This window comes from Eucalyptus grandis, chromosome 8, assembly GCF_016545825.1.
Source record: "Eucalyptus grandis isolate ANBG69807.140 chromosome 8, ASM1654582v1, whole genome shotgun sequence".
Taxonomy (NCBI): domain Eukaryota; kingdom Viridiplantae; phylum Streptophyta; class Magnoliopsida; order Myrtales; family Myrtaceae; genus Eucalyptus; species Eucalyptus grandis.
The window spans coordinates 50,106,207-50,131,252 of NC_052619.1; the positions used below are offsets into that span (position 1 = coordinate 50,106,207).

The 25,046-nt window shown below is 41.7% G+C and overlaps 3 protein-coding genes and 1 non-coding gene across 4 annotated transcripts; 2 read left to right on the forward strand and 2 right to left on the reverse strand.

The window, feature by feature from the left end:
* Window positions 1-300: 300 nt before the first annotated feature.
* Window positions 301-5,666, forward strand: LOC120287311 (G-type lectin S-receptor-like serine/threonine-protein kinase At4g03230). Its single transcript, XM_039300076.1, is given in 10 exon segments — window positions 301-1,681; window positions 2,533-2,986; window positions 3,502-3,650; window positions 3,759-3,949; window positions 3,951-3,971; window positions 4,058-4,268; window positions 4,436-4,673; window positions 4,832-4,906; window positions 4,908-4,977; window positions 5,071-5,666. Coding segments are annotated over 10 exon segments (2,973 nt in total). The 5' UTR covers window positions 301-417; the 3' UTR covers window positions 5,371-5,666.
* A 1,237-nt stretch (window positions 5,667-6,903) lies between these two features.
* LOC104456577 (putative F-box/FBD/LRR-repeat protein At4g03220) lies at window positions 6,904-8,888 on the reverse strand. The gene is made up of 3 exons (XM_039300077.1): window positions 7,758-8,888; window positions 7,341-7,523; window positions 6,904-7,215 (listed from the first exon to the last, which is right to left on the reverse strand). Exons 1-3 carry the CDS (start codon window positions 8,886-8,888, stop codon window positions 6,904-6,906), a joined length of 1,626 nt encoding a protein of 541 aa, XP_039156011.1.
* A 7,790-nt stretch (window positions 8,889-16,678) lies between these two features.
* LOC104440019 lies at window positions 16,679-19,498 on the forward strand. Its single transcript, XR_005545155.1, has 2 exons — window positions 16,679-17,612; window positions 19,284-19,498. It is a non-coding gene; the product is annotated as an uncharacterized LOC104440019 (transcript).
* A 45-nt stretch (window positions 19,499-19,543) lies between these two features.
* Window positions 19,544-20,655, reverse strand: LOC104440034 (fasciclin-like arabinogalactan protein 21). The gene has a single exon (XM_010053027.3). It carries the CDS (start codon window positions 20,651-20,653, stop codon window positions 19,580-19,582), a length of 1,074 nt encoding a protein of 357 aa, XP_010051329.2. The 5' UTR covers window positions 20,654-20,655; the 3' UTR covers window positions 19,544-19,579.
* Window positions 20,656-25,046: the final 4,391 nt, after the last annotated feature.

Consider the following 25,046-nt stretch of genomic DNA (forward strand, 5'->3'; position numbering starts at 1 on the left):
TCGTCAACAGTCCCTACCACGTAATTGGCTAGTTTCCTTCCTTTTCCACTTTGGAATATTTTATGTGCAGATATTTCCCCATCTGCTCTATGTAAGACTCCTCTTTAATTAAGCAATAGTAAGCTATCTTTTGACCCAAAAAAAAAAAAAAAAAAAAAGGTGTTATATCTACATAAGAGAACAGTAAAATGTCGACCAAAGTTTACAGAAGTTTTTCTGCACTTTCTTCTCTATACCCAAAAAACTACGTCCACTTATATGTACTTGTAAATTTTTTGGGGAGAGAGGGATAGAGAGGGAAATGAACATAGTGCTCTTCCCTCTCATTGACAGCGGCCATCAAGAGCTCACGCCAGGTTTGAATGATTTAACGCGACAAATGACTATAAGGATGAGGTATAAGTGAATGGTCGAACAATGGCCACCCTGAATCAAAGAGACATTAACCTCGTCACCATCTCAAGAACTCCAGCGATTACCATGCGACGCTCCAACAACTTCACGCGCTTGCTCTTGTGTGTGATGTTCTTTCCGTTTTGCTCAAGCCAAGACAACATAACAGAAGGCACGATGATCGAGGACCCGCAAACTCTCGTGTCTGCCGGCAAGGAGTTTGAGCTCGGCTTCTTCTCTCCAAATAGGAGCTCCGACTCCAGGAGGTATGTGGGAATATGGTATTACGGGTCAGACCCTCCGATTGTTGTTTGGGTGGCCAACCGGGACGACCCGCTCATCGGCCTCAATGCATCATTCGGCGTCATGGACGGTGACCTGCAGTTGCGCCACAAAGGACCAGCGATCCGGTTGATCAATGTCAGGGGTTCCAGCTCTTCAACTCTGGTTGTGAAGCTTCTTGATACAGGGAATCTAGTGCTGTTGGAAGACGACAGGAGCGAGACGGTCCTGTGGCAGAGCTTCAAGCACCCGACCGACACCTTCCTACCTGGGATGCTGATGATCAACGACTTCAAGTTGACTTCTTGGGCAAGCCAGGAAGACCCGAAAAAGGGGATGTTCACGTTTCAGAGGGATCAAGAAAGTGGCAGTAGCGAGTACAAAGTAGTCCAAGACTTGTCTCCTTACTGGAGAAGTGGGGTGTATGGCGACTTCATACGAGCCGATGAGAATATAGATGAGATCTTTCTTTTGCTAGCCAATATTTCTCTGGGTCGGTTGGTCATGAACCTCACCGGCCAGATTCAGTACTTCAGTTTGAAAAATGGGACGGAGCCAGTCTGGTCCGAGCCAAAGGACAAGTGCAGCGTGCTCAATGCGTGTGGCAAGTTTGGGAGCTGCAACATTATGAATGGTAACGAAACCATGTGCAGGTGCTTGCCAGGTTTCAAGCCGGCACAATTGGATAATAGAACCCCAGTGTACTCCAGCGGGTGCCTCAGGAAGTCGTCAAAATGCTGCGGGAAGAACAGCAACGGTGTTGATCATTTCTTGAGTCTGAAAATGATGAAGGTCAGGAAGCCGGACATGCAGATCCGGACCGAAAACGAGGAGAAATGCAGGCAAAAGTGCCTCCATGACTTCAGATGCCAGGCTTACTCGTTCATGGAGGGTCAGAGCCGAGCGAAAGATACATGCTACACTTGGTCAGACTATCTCGACAATATTCAGGAGTTTGCCCGAGATGGTCGCGACCTCTATGTACGAGTGCCGCTTTCAGACATAGGTTAATTTCCTTTTAGCCTGACCCTTTTTCCTTCCCGAGATCATTTGTGTTTATGGCATTTTGACTTGTCCTGTGACTTCTTTGTTTTAGCTTATCTTTGGTGGCTTCTGGTTTGCCTTCTTTGATGAAGTTAGAAACTCAGCAATATTGTATGCACTTACAATGTTATCTTCATTGCAAGCGTCTTCCAACCACGTGTTCTAGCCCACCTGCATATGACGAACAATTAATGCTATCCTGATTTCACCTTTAAATGTTATATAATGATAAGTATATCGAAAGTCCTAAAACTTGTCATAAAAGTGTAATTGAGTCATAAAACTTTCAAAAAATGTAATAAAGTTCTATTACTTGTTACAAAAATGCAATTGAATTATAAAACTTTTAAAAAGTGTAATCAAATTCTAAAACTTGTTAAATTTTTCCATTTGTCAAGTTAGATGAAGTTAATGTAAGGACTTAATTGTATCAGCATGACTTGTTAAAGTTCTATAACTCGTTACAAAAATGCATTTGAATCTAAAATTTTAAAAAAGTGTAATCAAGTCCTAAAACTTATTAAGTTTTTCCGTTTGTCAACCACTGGAATGTTGATATGCATTGATGCCCTTTCGTAAAATAAAAAAATAAAAAAAAGTTAGATGAAGTTAATGGAATGACTTAATTGTATCAACATGGCAAGTATTAGGACTTGACTGCACTTTTTAAAATTTTATGACTTAATTGCCCTTTCGTAATAAGTTTTAGGATTTCTAGTACACTTTTTCCTAACTATGTATCAATAGAGTCCACTTGCAGGTGAATGTTGATATGCATTGATGCTGATTTTTGTATATTGTTGACTTTCATAGAATCTACTAGCAGGAGCTTTGGAACTTGTGGCACTAATTTAGTCCCCTACCCTTTAAGCACGGGACAAAGCTGTGGCGATCCACTATACTCTGCATTTAACTGTAACAACATAACTGCCCAGCTTTACTTTGAACTACCCATGGATAGCTACAGAATCACTAGTGTCGATCCAGAAGCCCAAACATTTACCATCCAAGTCAACGATGGATTAAAATGCATGAGGGAGGATCTAAAGAAAATCAGTCAGCAGCTTGACCAGTCCGGGCCATTTGCTGTGAGTGGCGGGTGTATTGGAGGACAGACTAACTTTAGCGCAGATGCCTCCCTTCGAAGTGTCAGGTCGAGCGGAGTGAAAATTGTGTGGAGTGATCCAAAGGAGCCACTCTGCAATTCATCCAAAGACTGCGATTGGCCACAATCAACTTGCAAGAGCGCATCAGATGGAATTACAAAGTGCCTCTGCGACTCGGGATTCAATTGGAATTCTTCCAACGTCAGTTGTTCTAAGGGTGAGAATGTTGATCTTGACAATTGACCCACAACTTTAGCTACTCTATTTATGAAAAAACAAATTAGAAGATAATATAGCCATTAGGTTTTAAAGGTCCTCATAATAGGAGATTCTGTTGTGCCCCCAAATTAATATTTTCTATCTCCATGGTTTATCATTTAGAGTACTGCTAGGATGAGTTGCTTCTCCTGCAAGTAGACTGACAAACCCCACACAGTGGACGTCTATATTTTCAGAATTAATCTGAAATTTATAATAGGTCAGCCAGAAGAGCTCAAAACCAGAACAGATATAGCTGTAGTTTGTCTCCCGCCCGAGATATGTTGACCCTGTCAAGGAATCAATAATATCAGCCAGGGATTGTGACCATGCACTTGAAGTCCTCACATCTGTCCTTTTATCAAATTAGCGAGTCCATGTGTCTACAATTATTCGTTCACTTTTGTCCAAAATACAGTACTTACACTTTCTTTTCCTATAACGTTGAAGGAGGAGGATCATCGCAGAAAAGACAGAAAGCGAAACCTGTATATATAGCTGCTCCTGCGGTTGCTGCAATTTTCATCCTTGTATTTGGTGGCTTATTTTACATGAGAAGGCAGCATGGTAGTACACAAGATACTCACAAATACAACACATACTACTTTTTATCTGTCATTATTAGATATACGATAATAAAATAGCAAACAATTAGTAACTAGAGTTGCACTTCAGGGAGCAGGGAAAGCACTCTAGAAATTCTTGACTTTCGTTTATACGAGAGCGAGAAACGGATCAAAATGTGGATGGATTCATGCCAGTTCGAGGAGGAAGATAAGAAAGGCATAGAAGTGCCATTCTTTGACTTAGAGATTATTTTAGAAGCGACAAATCACTTCTCAGACGAGAACAAACTTGGAAAAGGCGGGGTTTGGGCCTGTTTACAAGGTAAATAAAATGATTTCTTCTTCTACCATCTGGGGCTTTTGACAAGGCCACTGTGATGAAGTAATCCGTTTTTAACTTTGTTTCAGGCTACTTTTCCAAGAGGACAGGAAATTGCAGTAAAGAGACTATTGAGTGGATCGGGACAGGGCTTGGAGGAATTTAAGAATGAAGTCGTCTTGATTGCCAAATTGCAGCATCGAAATCTCGTCAGATTAGTAGGATATTGCGTCGAAGGAGATGAAAAAATGTTACTATATGAATACATGCCCAACAAAAGCTTAGATTCTTTCATATTTGGTAAGCACCTTATCTTGTGTTCCTGTTCCCTTGTATGCTCCAGGGCGTAGTTGTAATAGGTAGTAGCACTCCACAGTCTCCTCTCTTCATGAAGATTTTAAGTCAGTTTGACCGAGTTAGATTAAAAGGCTTTTCTTCCTTCACAAATTAAAATAAAACCTTGCCAGATCGAACAAGGTGTTCCTTGCTGACTTGGGAGATACGCTTTGAGATTATCATGGGAATTGCACGAGGAATGCTCTATCTCCACCAAGATTCAAGGCTGCGAATCATTCATAGAGATCTCAAGACGAGTAACGTTTTGCTTGATGAGGAGATGACTCCGAAAATTTCTGACTTTGGTCTGGCACGTATATTTGAGGCAAAACAAACTGAAGCAAGCACAAAAAGGGTGATTGGAACATAGTAAGTTTCTGTAGATGCACATACCATTTATTTTCGTCTGGATAAAGAATTCGTTGGACAAGACACAAGGAACTCACTACAATATCACCTTTTAATATTTGCAGTGAAACTTAATTATTCCGACTGTGGCTTAATTGACTTATTATGCTCTAATGCAGTGGATACATGTCTCCGGAGTATGCTTTAGATGGATTTTTTTCTTTCAAATCCGATGTTTTCAGCTTTGGAGTTGTCGGAGATTGTTAGCGGAAGACGTAACACATGCTTTTATCACTCTGAAGGAACACTGAGCCTTCTCACTCATGTGAATACAGTCCATTCTCTGCCCCCTTTCTTCTATTTTTATCCACTTTTTGTGGCCCTTTTCTCCGAACGTACTGAAACTTCAATTGTGCAGGCATGGAAATTATGGAATGACAATAAAGCACTGGACTTGATGGATCAAGTGTTGCACGAAACTTGCAACAGAGATCAAGTCTTGAAATGCATAAACGTCGCGCTTTTATGCGTGCAAGATAACCCCAGTGATCGTCCCACGATGTCAAATGCAGTTCTCATGCTCAGTAGTGAAACTACGACTCTTCCAACTCCGAAACCGGCTTTTGCATTTAGGATAGGCATCTCTACAACAGCTTCTACTTCCAGCAAATCAGAGTCAAATGCGGTGTTATCGACTACTCTGGAACAAGGACGGTAAACTTGGATCTTCGTGGAATTCATTCCACATCTCAACTGTACCAGGCATTTGTTTAACTAGGAATGCCTCAATTTTTGCCCCATGATAGTCCTTTCTCCAACAAAATACACTTCTCTCTATGTTGATTGCCGGTGCTTCTCCTCGGCCTAAAGACTGCGATACTAACATCACAAATCGGCTTCTTCATCCCAGGAGTAGCTTCTTTTCTTGTCATTTCTTGTACTGTTCATTCTTAAGAATAAGTTTCTTGTGCTAAAATTGAGTTGTGAAATCAATTCCCTTTTGGGTTATAGTCACCCTACCAAACTCAAAATCTACCACACTCTAGCATACTACTCAAAAATCTCACTTTTTGAATTGACTGAAATATTACTTTTTATTTATCACTGAGATGTTAGTATTATGTGTTAAAGATCTATATATTCCATAGTAGTATATGTTCGGTTGCCTTAAAAATTTGTTGCATAGCACATGTTTCTCAATTTTCTCCTCAAGGGTGAAAAATCCTACTTTGCAAAGCAATAGATAATTACCTAATACCTTTGTACTCAATGAATCAAAATAACAAAATCAAACTCGCTAACATTAAAATGATACATTATGTTTTATTTACAGATATGGTAATTCTTATTAGTTGAACTATCTCATAATAGTGCAGGAAAAGATTCGAATGATAATGACTTCTCTTAAAGATAAATTACAATTTAACTAAAGAAAAGTAATTTATTTAGGCAATGTATAAGTTAACTTCATTAAAAATTGGGTTCGTGTTACTTATATAATAAAATGGTATTAACAATAAACATATCAAGCAAATATTTGTTTTAATACACAAATTAATTGGAAATATTGAATGTTCGTTGGAGTTATTGAATTAGACCGCTTCCTCAGCTGTGCTCCAAATACTGAGGGAGCAGAGCAGATCACTCTTCGAAGTCATAATCATGTTCGGATACATCAATAGCTATCAAGGTAAGCTCTCTCTCTCTCTCTCTCTGGCACACTTAGGAATTAGTATAGATGGAAAGCTCCTACCAATGTTCTTGTCGAAAACTGCCAGCATGGGCCTAAGCATGGAGACATTCTGCATAAATGGCAAATCTCGCGAATCATTTGCTTTCGGTTTCCCTTTTCCCAGATCAGATTAGTCCTTTTATGCACTAACATGGAGCGACTGGTGGTTCTAAATGAAGCCGGAGGCGAATGTCTGCCACTTGATACGACAACCAATCAGACTCAATTCGGGCGAAAGAGTTGTGATGGGACCTCACCATAACTTTCCTGGCCAAAAGTCCCTTTTCTCATAAGAAGATTATGAAGCTTTAACAGGAAAGCATGGCTATGACTTAGAGCTGATAGCACTTGGTTTTCAGTTGCCGAAAAAGAGTGCATAAAGGGTCTCGACTGCAATTTTCTTGATCACGGATTCATATGTTCTGTCACTCAAAAATATAGCATTCTGAAGTGAACTTTACATGAGTCATCTGATATGCAAAGGGGACCAGGCGAATCTGAAACAATCCATAAGGACACCTAACAAAAGGAAATTTCAGCTTCAGAAGCCGCCTTGGAGAATTCCACGATTCGGGATCTGATTTTCTTTTTAAGAATAGAATCTTTGACCTTGCCAGCCTCTAAGCACAGGATCATCTTGTTCAAGGACTTCCCATGCCTGAGCAGAAACTTCGTGAGGCTCACTTCCTCCTCGCAATCCAAAAGTCCCGTTATCTTCACAACGTTCAGGTGATCAAGAAAGGATCCTGTGGCTTTACTGCGGATTTCCCACTGCTTCTCTTCCTCAGAGACAGACTCATCCCATAAGTGTGCCAAGTTTCCATTCAATTGCTGAAAGAAGGGGTAAATTGCAGAGTTTAGTCGAAGAACTATATAATCATCCTAGGACAAAAATTCTGCACAAAGTCCAACGCTGCAGGAACAATCGTTAATCATCAGGTGTGCATAAATGGTACCACATTCTTGCGCATGTTGTGGTCCGGAACCAACTTGATATGGAGACATTCCACGAATGGAGCGTTCATGAACAGAGAAACTAGCGGTGGGATATAGGCTCTGCCGGTAAAGGTAGAAAGCTCCAAATGGGCAAGATTTTCAAATGGCCGCAGAACTTCTAAGCCGTCCATGTTTCCTAGAATCTGGAACAGTTGTGTGCGCACCGCAACATCATAAATTGCATTAAAGCTACTTATAATTGCATAAAAGTGCAACTATTAGACCCCGTGTAAATCACATATTAGTAGTTGACGAAACAAATAATGGATTCTAATTAAAGACAACGTTGTCCATTTCATCACCCTAGAAAATTCTATCCAATGACTTTGTCGACCACTACACCCCGAGAAATGCCGATGCACAGAGAGAGGACCAACCTTGATGGATAGCGAGTCCATTCGCAAGGACCGAGCATGAGATATCCTGGACAAGAATCTCAATAAACTCCTGGCCGGCTTTTCATCAATGTCCTCGACCTTGATGCTCAAAAAACCAAGGGAAACCCTAATAGCGGGATTCGAGTTATGCACGCAACAATGGTCAGGAACATCGCTGCCTTCCCAATCGAGAACATCTAGTCGAGGCGCATAGATGTTCAACACGCACATATGCCTTCCTCTAGGAAAACAACCCGACACTCTTAATCTCTCCAATTTTGGACCGCGAACTTCCAAGAAATTCATCTTGGAACAATTCTTTACTACTACACTCTCCAAAGCCCCACACTTTATGCTGATCTTCTCCAATCCCAAACACCTTGAAAGGCTCAACTTCCGGAGTGCAGGAAATGAGGATTCCGTGAACAAATCCAAGAGAAAGGGTTGGTTATATAGGATCACCCCCGAGAGGTGCAACTTCCGCAGTGACCGGAAACCGTTCTTCATCGTTGACAGCGGTGGCAACCGGAACCCTGGGAACCGAGACACGAACCTGAAGGCCTGCAGGTGCTCACTCGTCGCAACACGCTTTGGCAGATTGAAGTAGTCCTTAGTTGCCACCTCGATGTCGAGGGTTTTCACCCTGTGCCTGAAGGCATCACGCATCAGGTTGTTCAGGCGTGTGAAGCTCAAGTATGCACAGAACCTGAGAAGTCTCAGGCCATCCCTGGGCTGCGGTGATCGGCTGCGGTGTCTCAGGACCTGCCTGATGAAATCCTGCTCAGGGTCGACGATGTAGAGGAACTTCAGGAACCCTTGAGGGAACTCGAGGTTCGGGCGGTTGGACATGATCAGCTTCTCGAGGGCGGATATGCCTCGGTCTGATGATTCAATGGTCGTGAAGTCGAGATCTGGCAAGGAGCGCCAGAGAGCAGCCCAATGTTTCGACACGAGGCTCGTCTTCGCGATGGACTTGATGGGCAAGAACGTGAAGATGTGCCGAAGAACATCATCAGGAAGATCACTGATCTGACGACGATGACGAGTTGGCAGACCTGAGGATGCATCGTGATCTCCAGTTCCGTCTTGGAGAAGCGAGAGCCTTCTTCTCTTGGCCGATCTGGTCTCCATGGTCGTGAAACGTGATGGAGCATGTCTGTTATACCAGTGGTGAGATATTGTCGTGAGATGGTTATGCTAGGGTTTGAACTTTTCAATGAGTGATGATAATGCCCTGAGCAACGGCCACTAGAGTATATATTCAGATCCTCTGAAACTCTGAGAGCAAGCACTAATGTCCACGGGCAGTTCCTTTGATACAGTAAGGTATACGTACGTATACGTATCTTAGGGATAAAATGTTGGGATACAGAATATATTCTGTACGCCAATCAAATGATGTGAAAGGGGATACATATAGATGTTCTAGATTTGGAGCCTTGACAACTAAATCACGCATACAAATTGAAAAAATCGCTGTGTTTTTACACGGCAAAAAAGCTCTCATTGAAGAGAAAATAATTTGTGCATTAGGGTGTAACCCACCAATCACATATTAACAATACGATATGCATAATCAATGCATAACCGATTAACGTTGAAGTAATCGATTAACGTTTGGCATGTGAGAGTGAGAGAACGATAACAGCAATGTTACCGAAATTTTATGGTGAAAATCAGCTCTTTCAACACAACCTATTTATAAGACATGTAATTGTGATTAAGCATGTTAGATTTAATCATAATTTTGGGTCATAAACAAGTCTACCCATATCTACACGCAATTTATAAACCTATTCTCTATGGGTAGACCTATCCTTCATGTGCTGCCTCTTACATTCGGTTAACGACATACATGGACATGTCTGATTAGGTAGATCAATATGTTATTTGTGCCCACACACAATATACATGGACACACACATTTGGATAGGTTAATATACCAATTTGCAAATTTATACAAGAGTGTAAATGTAAAATGTATTAATTCCGTCATATACTATCAATTTGGTTAGCAAATTAATAGTACATTTTCAATAACCATAAATGAGCTAAAATATATATGTCGTGTTTCAATTAGACCTAGATTTGACCTGTCGCGACCTCTTTTTTCTCGGCGCCCACATCGGGCGAGCGCCTAAAGGAGGCTAATGGCTCTACCGAATTTATTAAGCCCGGACTCTCCCAAATCCACCAATTCACGACTTAATGGTTCAAGTTTTTAACCCGTAAATTAATTTTAAAATGGAGTCGCCACTAATCGGTTTGGGGTGGGTCGATTAGAAAACCCAAACGAAGTATCGGAGAAATACTCTCCCGCGCAAACGGAGAAATTAAGATCGGGGACTGATTACACTAGTTAATCACTAATGCCCTTTCGGTACCTAATCTTGTTTAAACCCCGAGGTTTTTTTTTTTTATGTTCGAGGGATTTTCCACACATTTTTGGGAGGAAAAACATTTTTTTAGTCTTTTTCTAATTTTTGGACACAAAATGGATTTTTTGGTATTTTTGGAAAAATACAAGTCTTTTTGGCTTTTTCTGAATTTTTTTGGCTTTTTCATGAATTTTTGGCTTTTTTTGGATTTTTGGCATTTTTGGAAAATATAGAATATTTTTGATTTTTCTGATTTTTCGGAAAATAAAATATTTTTAGATATTTTTCGAAAATAAATTATTTTTTATTTTTTTATATTTTTATTAAAATATTATATAAAATAATAAAAAGCCGACCCGGGTCGGATCCGCGGGTTGGGTCCGACCCGGGTCGACGACCCAAACGCGGACGGGCCCGCGTTGCGGGCCCGACTCAGCTTTTTTTTTTTCTTTCTTTTTTTCTTTTTTTTTTTTTTTATCAAAACGGCCCGATGGCCCGTCGTTTTGGGAGGGATCCAACCCGGCCCGACGACCCGGAAAAACCCCACCCGGATCCGGCCCGAATTCCAGCGATTACCCGGTTTCTGCGAAACCCTACCCGACCCGAAGACCCGGCTTTCATCCGCCTCTCAATTTGCGAAACCCTACCCGAACAGTGGCCCGGATCCGACCCGGGCTGGGTCCGACGCAATGCTTCTTCCCTCCTCGTCTATCCGCGGCGCCGATGGAGGGGCTAGGAGGTCGAACGGCGGCGGTCCGGCGTTCGGCGGTGACGAGGCCAGGGTCTCGACAAAGAAGGGGGCAAGCCTCCGAACGGCGGCGACGAAGGCGACCGCACGGGTTGAGATGCAAGGAGAAACGACGATTAGGGTTTCGAGAAAGGGGCGAAGCCTCCGAGCGGCGGCGACGGGGGCGGTGATGGCGTACGGCGGCAGACGGCGACTGAGCTCATACCTATTTCGGTCGATTTCGCGATGTAGGGCTTTGATTCGGCCGAGTCTTCGAACAGCTGCAGGTCTACGTCGGGGAAGCAGTGGCCGGTGTCGGGAGAAACAGCAGCGGCGAAACGCGAGGGTGGCAGCACGGTTCGACGGCGTTGGGGCTGGTGCTCGATCACAGCGACGGCGGCGGCCTGGCTCGGGGCGACTCGACACGACGGCAAGGGTTCGGTCCGCTCCCAGTCAGCCCCCTCTCCTCCAGATCTGACCTTTCTCAAGTCTTCTTCTTCGCGGATCTAGGACTCCCTCGGAACCAGACCCTCCGATTCGACCAGATCTCTCCCTCTTCGGCCAGATCTGAGATCTCCGGTGGCTTGCCTTCAAACCTTCCCCGAAGTCTCTCAGGAAAGGTCTTCGAAGCTTGCTACCGGAGGTCCCTCACTTCGCTGTGCTCTCCTTCTCGCGGATCTGGGTTCGCTTGCCGCCGGCCTCCCCCGATGTCTCTCGGTGGGAGGTCGTTTAGCTTGCAACCCGATCCTTCGCTCGCTCTTTGATTTCCCCCTTGAAGTCTCTCAAGGGGAAGATCTTGGAGTTCGCTGTGTGTCCTTCAACGATGGAGGTGCTCCGCTATTTATAGGCGAGGAGGAGGCCGGTCGATGGAGGTTCGGCCGCCGGCCCTCGCACACCGACCGGACCCCCGTGGCTGAACCGGCGTCCCATCCGAGCTCCTCCAACAACGCATGCTCGGCATTGAAGGAAGCCAATGATGGCGCTTGAGATCTGTCTCTTCCGGCCGACGTCGGCCTACACTCCTCGGCCGTAGGCTCGTTCGCGCGCGTGAGTTGCAGAGGTGGAAGGGAAGAAGAGGGAAGAAGGAAGAAGAAGAAGAGAGAGAGGGCCGGGCTGGAGGAGAAGAAGGTTGGGCCATAAGGGCCCATGCGGGGGGAGAGAAAAAGGAGGGGGCTGGGCGCGAAGGCCCAGCCTCGATGGGCTGCCAATTTTTGTTTTTTTCTTGTTTTTATTGATTTTTTTGTTGTTTTTGTTATTTGTTATTTATTATCTAAAAAAAGAAAAATAAAAGAAATTAAGGCCTAATTAATAACCTATTCAAAATTTTAGGTGTCAACATGACCTAACAAGCTTAGGATAAAGATACGAAAACATAAATTGCCAGCCCACTCCAATGCTACCCGATAGTTTTGGATCGAGATGGTGCAGTGAGTTAAGCTTCCTTGAATTGGTGGACTGGCTAAGCTAAGCCTACCTTAGGCTTATTTCCATAATCCCATGATCAATCACTTCCTTGAATTGGTGGACTACCTAAGCTAAGCCTGCCTTAGGCTTATTCCCATGATCCCATGATCCCATGATCCCATGATCAATCACCCGCTCACTCTATGCCATCTCATGATCAATCACTCGCTTACCTAGATTGTGGAGAGAGAATGTCTTGTATTGCTCAAGTGTCTGCATGGATACAAATGAGGGAAGATCACCCTATATATACCAACAAAAAATAATAATAATAATAGAAAAATCCTCTCACTACATTCGGTAATTAACTCTAAATCTAATGGTGAAGATAACATCTCTATCTACTAACTACTAGCATTTATGCTGAGAATGCTATAGAATTCGGCGCATTTACTGTATCACCCATTTCTATGAATGTTTTGAAAATTCTAGGCGACTTGGTCGGTCTTTTTGGATTGAACACGGTCCTTTGATCACAAGAACTCGAGACCATGACCAGTGTAGGGTGAAAAAGGAAAAGCCAAAGATTGTATGAAGAGTTTAAAGGATGAGAAGATGAATGAAGGTACAATTTACATTAAATAGTTATAAGCTGACAAGATATTCATTCGTGGGCTCTCCACGTAGCACTCCGCTTTCCTTTCACACGTGGCATGATTATTTTGCACCCCTATTTATACAAAAATCCTCTCATTAAATCCATTAATTAACTCTAAATCTAATCTAATGGTGAATATTACATCTCACTATCTATTAACTACTAGCATCTATATAAAGAATGCTCTAGAATTCGGCACATTTCCCATATCACCCATCCCTGAGAATGTTCCAAAAATCTTAGGTGACTTGATTGGTCTTCTTGGATCAAACAGAGTCCTTAGCAACTTTGGGATTGTGACCCGTGCATATGGGTTTGAAAAACAAAAAGTCACAAAATTATATGAAGTGTTTGAAGGATGAGAAGATGATTGGAGATACAATTTACATTAAATAGTCATACCTGCAAATTTTTTTTGGATCAAGAGACACTTATTCTATTTAGTTAAAGCGAACTTGACAAAATATTCAGGCTCTCCGTGGCACCCGTTTTCCTTTCGTGAATGCCACGCACAGTAAGGCACAAGGCATAATTATTTTTGGATTAGTGATTTGTCATTTGTTGGTTTATATCTCTTATTTGATTTGAATTTTAAGAAATTGACAGATAGAAAGAATATGAGGATTTTATGTCCTATTGAGTTTGAAATCGAAAAGCACAATATATTAGAGAAAATGTTCTCAATAGTACTATTCATATCCAACTTTTCATTTGAGTTTAAGGGTGGGATAATAGATTTGAAACTTGAGCGGCCATATTAATCGATTGGATTAGTTGGATCAAATTAGGATTCTACATCTCAAATTTAAAATGGATTTGATACTTGTTTAAATCAAAGTGGGTGTTGGTCAAAATACAAATTATGGATAGATAATCTTAAAGTTAATAAACGAAGCAATCACGAAGATTAAAGGTCATTCTCATCATCTCCATTATTTTTGGATGGACAAACGAGCACTCTACTTTTTGTAAAGTTTTTGCCGAGAAGTTTTGGAAAATTAATAGAGTTAATGGAATCCAGGCTATCAAGAATTCAATCAAAATTTTGACCATCAAAACCTCATTAAATAATAAGGTTATCAAGATCTCGACCATCTATGATTTGAGATCAAGCTTTTGAGGTCCTCACGTTCACGAAAAGAAATCAAAAACCGTGCAATCATATTTGGCATCAAGCCACTAAAGCTCTTAAATTGTGTCGAAAAAAAGAAAGAAAAAGAAAAGAAAAAAGTTCATGCGATAAAAGATGACACCGTCAAGGCCGTTAAATTGTCTTTTCATCTCTAAGGGAAAAGAATCAGAGAAATTCTTTATTTCGTTAGGAAATTTGCATATTGTTACATTGTTTTCTATTCTTATTTTATATTGCGGACTTAGTTATTTATAATCTTATGGAATGATATAAACGTCAGCAAAATCACTTTAACCAATGAAAGAATAGAATAAATTATATACAACTTTAAATTAAAAGTAAAGAAAAGCAACTTAGCAAGGAATATACAGAAGTGGAACAAACTAAATATATATGCATTATATATAACTCACTATATTTCATATAATTAGATACAGTCCCAACAAAGTTACGTTGAAAAGAGAAATTCACTTGATTTAGTATTTTAAATATGTAGATAAGACCAAAATTCATCAACTTTAATTCAGTGCAGCATCTATTTTTTTTTCATTTGCACATTTATATATTCGAGTTTCAAATTGATAAAATTGATAAGGAGAAAATATATATGAATATATTCTTCTACAAAACTATAAAATTGATTTTATATATAATATAGACAGAATAATCAATAGTAAAATTTAATTTGACGTCTCAATTATTGTTCGTATTGGCTCTTTCCCCTACGTGAGTCTCAAATGGGACCTGCTTATTTCCCCCAAAACGTTATTCACAAGGCAAAAATATTCTAAGATTTTCGAATTTGGATCTCACACATGTTTATGAAAATATTTTCGATAATCCGATTACTTGGTATTTTATCGAAATCTATTACCCATGATCGAACCCTTATCACCTGGGAAAAAAAGTCAAAACGGTTAAAGAAATGTACGTCGCGCATATGCTAATTTCAAATAAGATAACTACTAAGAATTTTTGGAATTGTGGCTAATCATATTTTGTGCAAGAACTTCTGACTGCTCTTGCTCAAAATTTCAATCTACCACGTGAAAAAATTTAACGATTCACACGTTGCTCGATCTGATTGCTCACATTCATAGGGACATTTTTTGGGTGTCGGTATCAATTGCGAAAACTTTAAAGAGCACAAAATCAATCACACACATGATCGAGATCCTGTCAATATAATAATTATGAGAGTTAATATTACAAAAAATCCTAAACAATTACATATGTGATAAATTGACTCAAAATTAATTTTTGGCCATAAAAAATCTCAAATTAGTACACATGTAATAAATTTTTTCCAAACTAATTTTTTTTTATCACAAACCTAAACTTGTACATTTGTGGCAAATTTATCATTTGTTAATTTCCATTAAATTAGATTAATGCCACAAAAAATAAAATAAAAATAAAAATGAATACAAATGTGACAAACGATGGGTAAATCTTAAATTGGTACCCCCATTAACTGTCACATGTTATCTAATTCAACAATTTGACGTTAAAATTTAACGGAAACTTTTAAAGTTGAAATTGTTATAAGTGTACCCATTTGAAGTTGTTAAATTTATCATGACTGTATTAGTTTGGGATTTTTGTGGTATCAACTAGGGGTGTGTAAAAAAAAATGAATCATATCAAATCGGCCTGGAACGATGGTTCTCATAGGGACCGGTTTAGTTTTTGGTTCCAATTTACTAAAACTGATAAGTATCGATTCGGTTTCCAGTTTCAAGTGTGAAATCGTCTACCCACCCACTTGGACCTGAATGATACATACATATATATATTTAAAAAAGAAATTCCAATTCAATTATTTAATTACTTTTTAATTTTTTGACCAATATAAATGTACATATATATTTTTAGTATTGGATATTATTGATTAATTTTATCTTTGGGGTATAATAATATTAACACCCCATATTTTATTCATTCTAACAATCCATTTACTTGATTTCTCAATCAAGACAAAATAAACAAATAAAGATGATGGAAGAGATCAATTGGAGATGTCCGTAAATATTACAACGTTTTGTCGTCATGTTACAAAATTAAGAGCTTATAGCTTGTTTTAAGAGCATAATTTGGTTTTTCCTTTATCATCCCATAATTAAATGAGATTGATGTTGAGAAAAGATGGATTAAACAATTAATGTTTTTACTTCCATGAAGGTTAGGATTTCTAACATAGAGTTTTAATTTTCCACCTGTTTCGGGAAACCCTAAGAAGACCACGCCATGATCTTTTGAGAAATTAAGTTCCTAACTGAGTATTGTTGATTCATTCCGCCCCATAATTTTTAATCCTTAATCAAATACTCACAATTCAACTTGGATTTAAGGTCGAAAAAGTGTTAGTGCATTACGTGGAAATTAGGTTTACGATGATATTAATTGATAAATACAATTTTGTAAGGCTTGGAGATCAGTTCCACGATCCGATTTAAGAATTGGACCACAGTCCAGTTCTCGAGTGAGGTACGATTCTCGAGTGGGTCCGTGAAATCAATGTGCGATTTCCAATTCTAAATTTTCGGAATCAATTTTTAGTTCTCGCCCATCCGGATTTTGCTCACCCCTTATTAACCTTGATTATGAGCATAGAGACCTAAAATTCGAAGTGCTTAATGTAAATGGTGAAAAATTAACAGCAGCTAAAAATTTGGGTTCGCATGAAGACGCATTTCCTCGAACAGCTCAGTTGCATCATCATCATCTCTCCCTCCATCTCTATGGGCGTGAAGAAGATGCAGAGGGCTCGCCCCGCCGCTCCACGACCGCAACATCCCCACTGAAGAACGATGGAGAGGCACGTCCAGGCGTTCCTCAACAAGCTCTCCCTCGCCTCCGTCGCCGTCGCCACCTTCACCCTCCTCCTCCTCTTCCTCCGGCCGCCCCCGCAGACCTGCCTCCCCCACCGCCGCCGCCCGCCACCGCTTCCCCAGGTCCTCCTGCGACGCCGCCGCCCGCCGCGAGTTCCTCCCCCTCGACAAGAAGAACAAGCGCCTCTGGTCCTCCCGCGCCTTCCGCGGCCAGGTCCTCTCCTACCGGACCTTCTTCGGCTCGATCCGCGACCTGGGCCTCCTCCGCAACGACTCCAAGGTCCTCTGCGTCTCCGCCGGGGCCGGCCACGAGGTCATGGCGCTGTCCGAGTCCGGGGTCGCCGACGTCACCGGGGTCGAATTGATCGACTCGCCCCCGCTGGTGAGCCGCGCCGATCCGCACAACTTGCCCTTCTTCGATGGGGTTTTCGATCTGGCGTTCAGCGGGCATCTGGAGGAGGCTCTGTTCCCGTCGCGGTTCGCGGCGGAGATGGAGAGGACGGTGAGGGTGGGCGGGGCTTGCGCGGTGGTCGTGGCGGAGTGCGGGGACGCGGAGGTGGAGGAGATTGTGGGATTGTTTAGGAAGTCGAGATTTTTGGATGCTGCTAATGTTACTTTGATTGGATTGAAGATGACTAGAATCCTAATGAGAGTTAAAGCTGCTTCCTGATCAATTTGTTGTGCCTGTTGCTTCATCATCTCTGTCGATTTAGATGATTTGTTGGGTATGTTTCCTATCTTTTTCACCTTCCCTCTTTCTTGATTAAGAGTCTCTTCAATTGAAAATCATCAAAGTAGTAAATCTGTTGCCAATTGAAACTTCAGTTGGGACGAGTTAGTTTTTTTGGTGGGGATGAAAGCACCTTGCCGCCATTAGGCTCGTGGATGGTTTGTCTTTGGTAATCAAAGAATGTCCAAAGAAAAAATGGGAGAAACTGTTTGTTCAAACCTAAGCAAGATCGATGGGATGACATGAGGTGTGCCTATAGTACTGATCCAAGTAATAACATCATGATCGAATGGCGACTGAATTGTTTGTTTTTCCTTTTGGGCTTTTGCCTCTCATTTGTGACCTTGTTTAGCTGCCATAAAGTGTAGCAACTCCTTATAGTCTGGGTAAACTGGTTTCAATTCTAGAGTGTAGCAACTTCTGGCTGTCTAGGTGGAACTGGTTTGAAGTGTGGAGTATAGTAATTCTGTTGGATCTGGAATCTTAATATTTGATGGTGTGGTTAGAATTTGTACACTACGGGAGGTTCATAGCTATCTTCCTCAGAGTAAATTTCCTGTTCACCGATCAGGATTATGCATTAGATCAATAATGTTCCTGTAGATGGTTGTAGCCTTAGTGTGAGAATTTGTTCCTTCCTTGTCAGATCCTTTGCAGACTGCTTTCATGTATGATTGCAACTTTGCATGAGAACTGTGATAAGCCTGGGTAGTTTTGTAACATCAGAAAACTGTGTGATTTCTGCTTCCGTGGCTTTTGCACCAACAAACTTCCTTTATGCTAAGTTCAGTTCTGCAGGTTGCACTTGTGTGTATCCTGATGAATTAAAACAAGAAGGATGATCAAAATAACTACTAATGATAATGTATGTTCCTCTCTGCATTCTCATCTGCTTACCTGTTGGCCGTTGGCTTGCCGAACAATGACATCCTGAAAGATAACTTGTTTAACCTTCTCAACTTCTTCCCTCTCGGATAATGTCAATGATGGTAAAATCCAGTTTTAGTGGTTTAAATGATTTTTTGCTCCTGTGGTTACTCAAGGATTTTCATGCTGGAAAAGGGGTAGGCCTTACTATTTAGTACTTTGTGTTGTGCTGGTGACGATACCGGTAGATCTCTTTCATGAAGGCGCTTTTTCTCCCTGAAAAATGTTGTTCTCCTGACCTTCCTATCAGACATGTTGTCTTTTGAAATTGCAAATGGAGGGATCACAGACTTTTCTCTGTCCTGTCTTTAGTTTGTGCATTAGTATGCCAGTACTTACAGATCGATCCACTCATCACATTGGAGTTGATTCCTGAAGGGCTTAATGGAAGTTTTGGAACTTGTTATTGATCTTTGAAGACTTGCATTTTCTGTATTCCAATCGACTCCACTAAACTTATTTTTTTCTTGAATTCAAGATCTCACTTTCTTAATCAGATCCGTACTATGAGGTCATTCTTTCATTTATTGACTGGTTCCTTATTTACCCAAGTGACATGGTGGTTTCAATGGCTACTTTATGCTGCTACCACAGTCATTTTGTTTGACCTATTCATTAAATCTTACTAAAAACGGAGCCGGATCTGTGGAGTGGACTTCAATTTTTTCTCATTTAAGGTTTTCTTGTCATAATATGTGTGATTGAGTTAGCCAATTCATTAGCTGATATGCATATGCAGGTTTTAAAGCAGGTTGGAGTGTCTCTGGCACTCTTCGTGTTATCCTCAGTTCTGTAGGTGTTGGATCAACAGAAAATGGGTCGTTAGGTAAATGAGAACTTTGTATTTCATTTCATCAAATAGATCCTCGCGGCGATGTTGTGATGTTCAACTCAAGAAAGTGCACACAGAGCGACAAATGCAAAGTTAGAACCAAAATCAGTACATGAGCAAAATGAAATTGTATAGCAGATGTACTGTGAGCACCATTGAATTTGATTTCTATCATACAACAGCAATCAGCCGGAAGTCTAGTCTCATCGCCACTTTCTTGAATTTTCTGCTTCTGCTATTTCCGATGCTCTAGCTATTCCATGAATCACGAAATTTCTCGATATGTAAATATCTGGCACTCCAATCTCTAATCCGTTAATGGCCACTCTAGTTCTTTGGTTCGTATCGGTGCTACAAGAAGCATCTTTTCTGCCAATCTCAAGATCCCTGCCAGGAACAAGCGTCCTAAGAGACGCTTTGTCGGCCAATCTCGCGAGTTCTTCGTGTGTGTACTTGTGGGGCAAGATGTGGAACCTAACCATCCTCTCAAGAATTGCGGAGTTCGAAGCTACGAACCCAAAATCAGCTGGTGCAAAGACCGTCACCGAAGCCAAGTCCGCATTGTCGTCAAGAATACCATCAAGAACAGACTGCAAACCAATTGCAAAGGAAACGAATCCACTGGAGCTCAGCGATCGGATTACTCGACCCCAATCGACAAGATGGCGCTCCTTCCCAACCACTGACAACGATCTAGGATCACGGTTGCGTTTGGACGACTGGACCAAACACAATTCCCGTTCTTTGTGCAGTAGTGGCTGAAGAACTCCATGAATCGCGAGTCTCTCTCCAAGAAAAACATTAGGATGTGTTATCACGACCCCATTGATCTCAACAAGTCTATGTTCGGCGTCGCTTCTGGTAATCGTGACGTTCTTCTTAGCAAGCAATGTGGGCAAGCAGCTTCCTCGGGGCATCTTCAGGAGATCGTCCACCGAGAGCTTCAATGGGGAGGTGTGGTACCGAAGGACTTCTTCCATGAGCCATGGAGACGAAGAGAGGTTGGCCATGAACAAGTCCTTGATCACGAAGATGGTCGCCCTAGGAGAAGAAAAGAACAGCTCAGGAGCGATGGGGAGGAGTGCCGCCATCGCAGTGAACCCGGCTCTTCCAAGAGCTCTTGAGGCGTTCAGCGGGACTTGGTGCAAACCGGGGCTGCTCGAGGGAGCGGCCAGACTCTCGTTGGTCGAGTGAAGCGATGAGGAGATGGCCATGAAGGCCAAGACTGCCGAGACGACGGAGTAGATTGGCGAGCGCCACCCCGAACAAGAAGCCATTGATGCCGACGGGAGGAGGAACGCGGTCTTCTTTGTATTTGAGAGTTGACCGAATGTAGTGAGGCCGATTCTTTTCAAAGCACAAGATTATGGAAGTAGTTTTTGGTAACTCTTTGTGTTTCTCTCGTAACTGACGAGCGGCAACAGGTCAAAGAGGTTTGTATATTTCTTGAAAAAGTAGCGAAGCCTCTCCAAGAAATTATTGTTATTATTCTTATCATGAGCAAGGATCGTGACCAAATTAAAACTCCATTCATTTCACTAAAAATGAATGATTTGAAAATATCTTTATAAAACCCGTTGATTAAATTGCTTGAAATAATTAATCATTGAAAAATATTTACATTATCAATAACAATTTATACCTAAATATTTTCATAGATGATAAAAATATCTTTTGTTCATTCATTTTGGTGAGAGATGAAATCAATCTATTTTTAAGTTATTATTTTTTAAATTATTCATTTTTCGTAAACACAAATGCACTTTAAATCATAATGTAATTGCACAAGTGACGTAGCCATAATTCAAAAGTCAGAAAAAGTATTTTTGCTCGGGGACAGAGGAAAAAAAGATCACGAGGCTTGCACGTGACCAAATTAAATCACATTGTAAGCATAATTGTGATAGATAGACCCCAAGATGACAGGAGGACATCTCCGAAATTTAGTTTATGCGCAAAAATCAAGATAAAAATTTGATTCTATAGAGCAAATTCGCAAAGTGGCGACTAAACCCTCAAATTTTAGCAATTTCAATGGTGGAGTGGATTTATAATTTGCAGCTCTTTTGGGTAACTTAGGCTCGATAAGTTCTATGAAAATAGTAAATAGAGTTTATTGCTAAGATGACTTACAATGGTTCGTTTCGGCCGTCTAACTTTCGATGGTTCGAACACACAAACGAACGGGCTCTCGGCAAATTGATTAATTATCACAAGAGTTGAGGGAAAAAAAATTAAAGACACCAAAGTGTAATCATCTCATTTCCATTTATTTTAATCTTCACTTATAATCCTCCACATTATTTAGCCTTTATCTCAGTAATTTACAAATACAGATTAAAAGTACGAGATTATTGAGCAGAACCGACTTGAAATATTACCAAGCCCACAAATTATGTGTTATTTCCTTCCCCCATTCGACTATTATCACTTATCAGTCCATTTGGACATAAGCAAATCCTAAAAATACTTCGTTTAAGCCTCTTGCAGATCTCGACGTCCTTGGACATAAAAAACCTAAAAAATATTCCCTCTCTCTGGGGGAAAATAAATATACAAAAGGAAAATAAATGGACTAAGGCGTGGGACATCGACATGTTAATTATGTAAATGTAATTTTGTCAACCCGCTGACGGTATACCTATTGGACAAGTGGGGCAGCCCATAATTGGAATCTTCCGGCTCCTATGTTGAGGAACCCGGAAAACAGTTAAGGATCCATGGAGTACCCCCGTTTCCAGGGGTATAAATTACGTGCTATTTCCTCTCCCCATCCAACCATTATCAGTCCCTGATGCGATTGATTGCGCCATTCACGGAAAAGGAGTTGACTCCTTACCGCATCAAAGGACGATCCGCCCGTTTCCTATTTTCTCCGGGGAAGAAGGATCGAGCCGTTCGCTGCCCTCCCCCATCGATGGTCGCTGCCAAAGCCAGTGGGTCAAAATCTCAAAAAGCCGAAGGACCCCTCCGCTTTGCTGCTTCTCTACAGCTACTTCCATTTGATCCTAGTGCATTCGTGCTTCTACTTTACTTTTACGTCACGTCTAGAAATTGCCATTTCATGATGATAATGATGACGAAGTCCGATTAAAGCGAGTCGCGCATTTGAAGGAGGAAAGCGAAATCGACATCTCGAGCAGGCCTCATCCGACCGATATGGTCAGATCAAAATTTCATTAACAACACATCCATTCATTCACAAACTGATCATCAAAGATTTTAATTAATCGAACGCATATACAGATTTCTTCCACCCCGTAAGCTGTCACTATGCTAAGCTTTGTTCTCCTAAAACCGCTATGCCTTTTTTAACCGCTCACACACAAAAAAGAACTCAGCGTTGAGCAAGCTCAACGAGCGGCGCCGTCTCTCTTCCGGGTGACTCTGATGTAGCAGAACACCGTGGCGAAAATGGCCGTCACCAGGCCTCCGATGATGACCCCTCCGCCAGCCACGGACTTATCCGAGGACCTGTGCTTCGTCACCGTCGTTGCAGCGGTCTCTGCTCCCACCGGCGCTTCAGCCGCCGCCGTCGGGGACTGTTTCTTGTCTTCCGACGCCTCGGCGACGCTAGAGGCAGGCTCGGCCGCGGCTTCCGTGACCAGTTTGCGCGATCGGATCGCAGCTCGGGCCGCGACCCTAGACGAGCTCGCGCCGGAAGCCTCCGATGGATCCGCCATCGCCGCCGTTTGCAACAGCGAGACCTGAGCTAATGACAGTAGGCATAGCCAAGCAAGAGCAATCCTCCTCATTTCTTGAGTAGGGGGTGCTCTCCTCCTCCTCTTCTGCCTCTTCTTCTTCTTCAGGAAGGGCCGCTGAGCATTCAAGTGAGGACTGCTCGTGCTCTTTATGTGCAAAAGCTGGCGAGGGTCTTAATGTTCATGGGGCAGGTATTTATGCGGGGTGGTGGGTGTGTGCGACGGAGGGCGATTAAAAGAAACGTGTGGACGGCAACGGAAGCGGGGCAGAAGATTCAAATCGAGTGGGACTGGGCGGTCGTAGCACGAGTGGGGCCACAACATTCGGTGGTCAGCGTTTTCAATGCTGCAACTAATGGTTGGGTAATGGACCCTGATGATGCGCACAGGTAGCTTGTCCTCTTCGCGGAACTACTTCTTTGCATGCATAAAAACAGTAGAGGAGGGCGAGTCCAAAATGATAGGGACGAGGCGTTGGGAATAGAATGACAGGCTGACTCCAACCGGATATATTAGTGTATTAGGTTTTGGCTTCGGGACCAGTAGCTAAGGATAGATACTCCCAAGTCCACGACCGTCCATGCTTTCTCAGTTCGAACTACAAAACAACGACTGGTTTGTACACAACGAAGCGACAAGGTTCGTTCTCCAAAAGGGTGGACTGTACGCCTTTAATGATCCTAAATGCGAGGGAATTCATGTATTCAACCACTTGTTCCCTTTTCTTTTCTCTTGCACGGACTCTTTATACTCGGGAAAGCATAGTAAGCAAGATTGTCATAGGGTAAAATACTTGCTTCGGTCCGCATCAAAACAGACGACAGGAATAGAAGCGCGATAGATAGAGCAACAATTAAAACGAAATGGTGATGAGGAATGCTAGTATTTGAACTCATAGAACATGCATAGTACTATCGTCATGGCTTCCCCAAAAGAAAATTTAAGCCAATAGAATGAGAGTCTAATATGTAAGTGTAATATATTTTCACACGGGGCTTTATAGTTCCACATCGATGGCTAAAATAATTATATAGACGTAAAGCTGTACGATTTGATATGTGTCAAGCGAGCTCAGACTAGATCTTCCAAGTGGCCTGGATTGTGCGAAGGACGAGGGAGTGCCCTTCAAATGATCAATCCCTTGTCTGAGCAAGGTTAGGTGCATTGTGATAATCATCCCGGCCTGGGTAGGGACTGAACAAGGGGATAGGGATTGCTCGTCCCAACGGAGGTTGGATGGGGCAGCACATTCCACCAATTAGGAAGCACACTGAATCGACGTTACGTACGTAGATATGATCGATCCTTCAAAGGATTGGTTAAGTTGCTCTTGGGGCCACTCGTCTAGTAATTTTATCGAGAGTTCACGATTCGTCCGCATCGTCCACTAGCGCAGTGGGACCTAACAATAAACATGGGGAAGAGCTAGCTAGTTGGTATTAGGAAGAACCGACGCAAAGGTCCTCTGGAAGACCAGTCTCCGGATTGCTTACAAGTAGTCGCCTAGAGAATTAGATGGAGAGAGAGAGAGAGAGAGAGAGAGAGCTGAGCTTCCTTTTTGTTTTGGCGACATAATCAGGACGCATGTTCTCTTGCAAAGAGTAGCTTAAAGTTAAAGAGGAATTTTTTGGTCATTTTTTAATGTGTCATTTTCATGTTTTTTCGTGTCACCTTCCTTTGGTTTATACATTAAAAATAAGAAACATAATGAACAATTTAAGGGGTAAAAATTACTAATCCCAACTTCTGGACCTCTAATAAAATGGGTCCAGCAATTTAAGTGTCAATGAAAAATCATTCTTCTTGCAATAGCACCACAGAAACTTATTTGTCTATGTACATATAAAATTTTAAAACACTATCCAAGTTTAGATAATTATAAAAAAAAATAGATGTGAATTTACGTGATTATTTTTATACATTGCGAAAGTTTTGGGTGCTTCGATGTATGAAGTAAAAAGCGAAAAAT

Bases quoted from the DNA above. Each gene is read 5' to 3' on its own strand.
- LOC104456577 (XM_039300077.1), bottom strand. From the start codon at position 8,888: ATGGAGACCAGATCGGCCAAGAGAAGAAGGCTCTCGCTTCTCCAAGAC. The intron at 7,524-7,757 runs GTTGGTCCTCTC...CAACTGTTCCAG, and splicing joins TGGACTCGCTATCCATCAAG to ATTCTAGGAAACATGGACGG. The intron at 7,216-7,340 runs GTACCATTTATG...CCCTTCTTTCAG, and splicing joins ACAACATGCGCAAGAATGTG to CAATTGAATGGAAACTTGGC.
- LOC104440034 (XM_010053027.3), bottom strand. From the start codon at position 20,653: ATGGCTTCTTGTTCGGGGTGGCGCTCGCCAATCTACTCCGTCGTCTCG.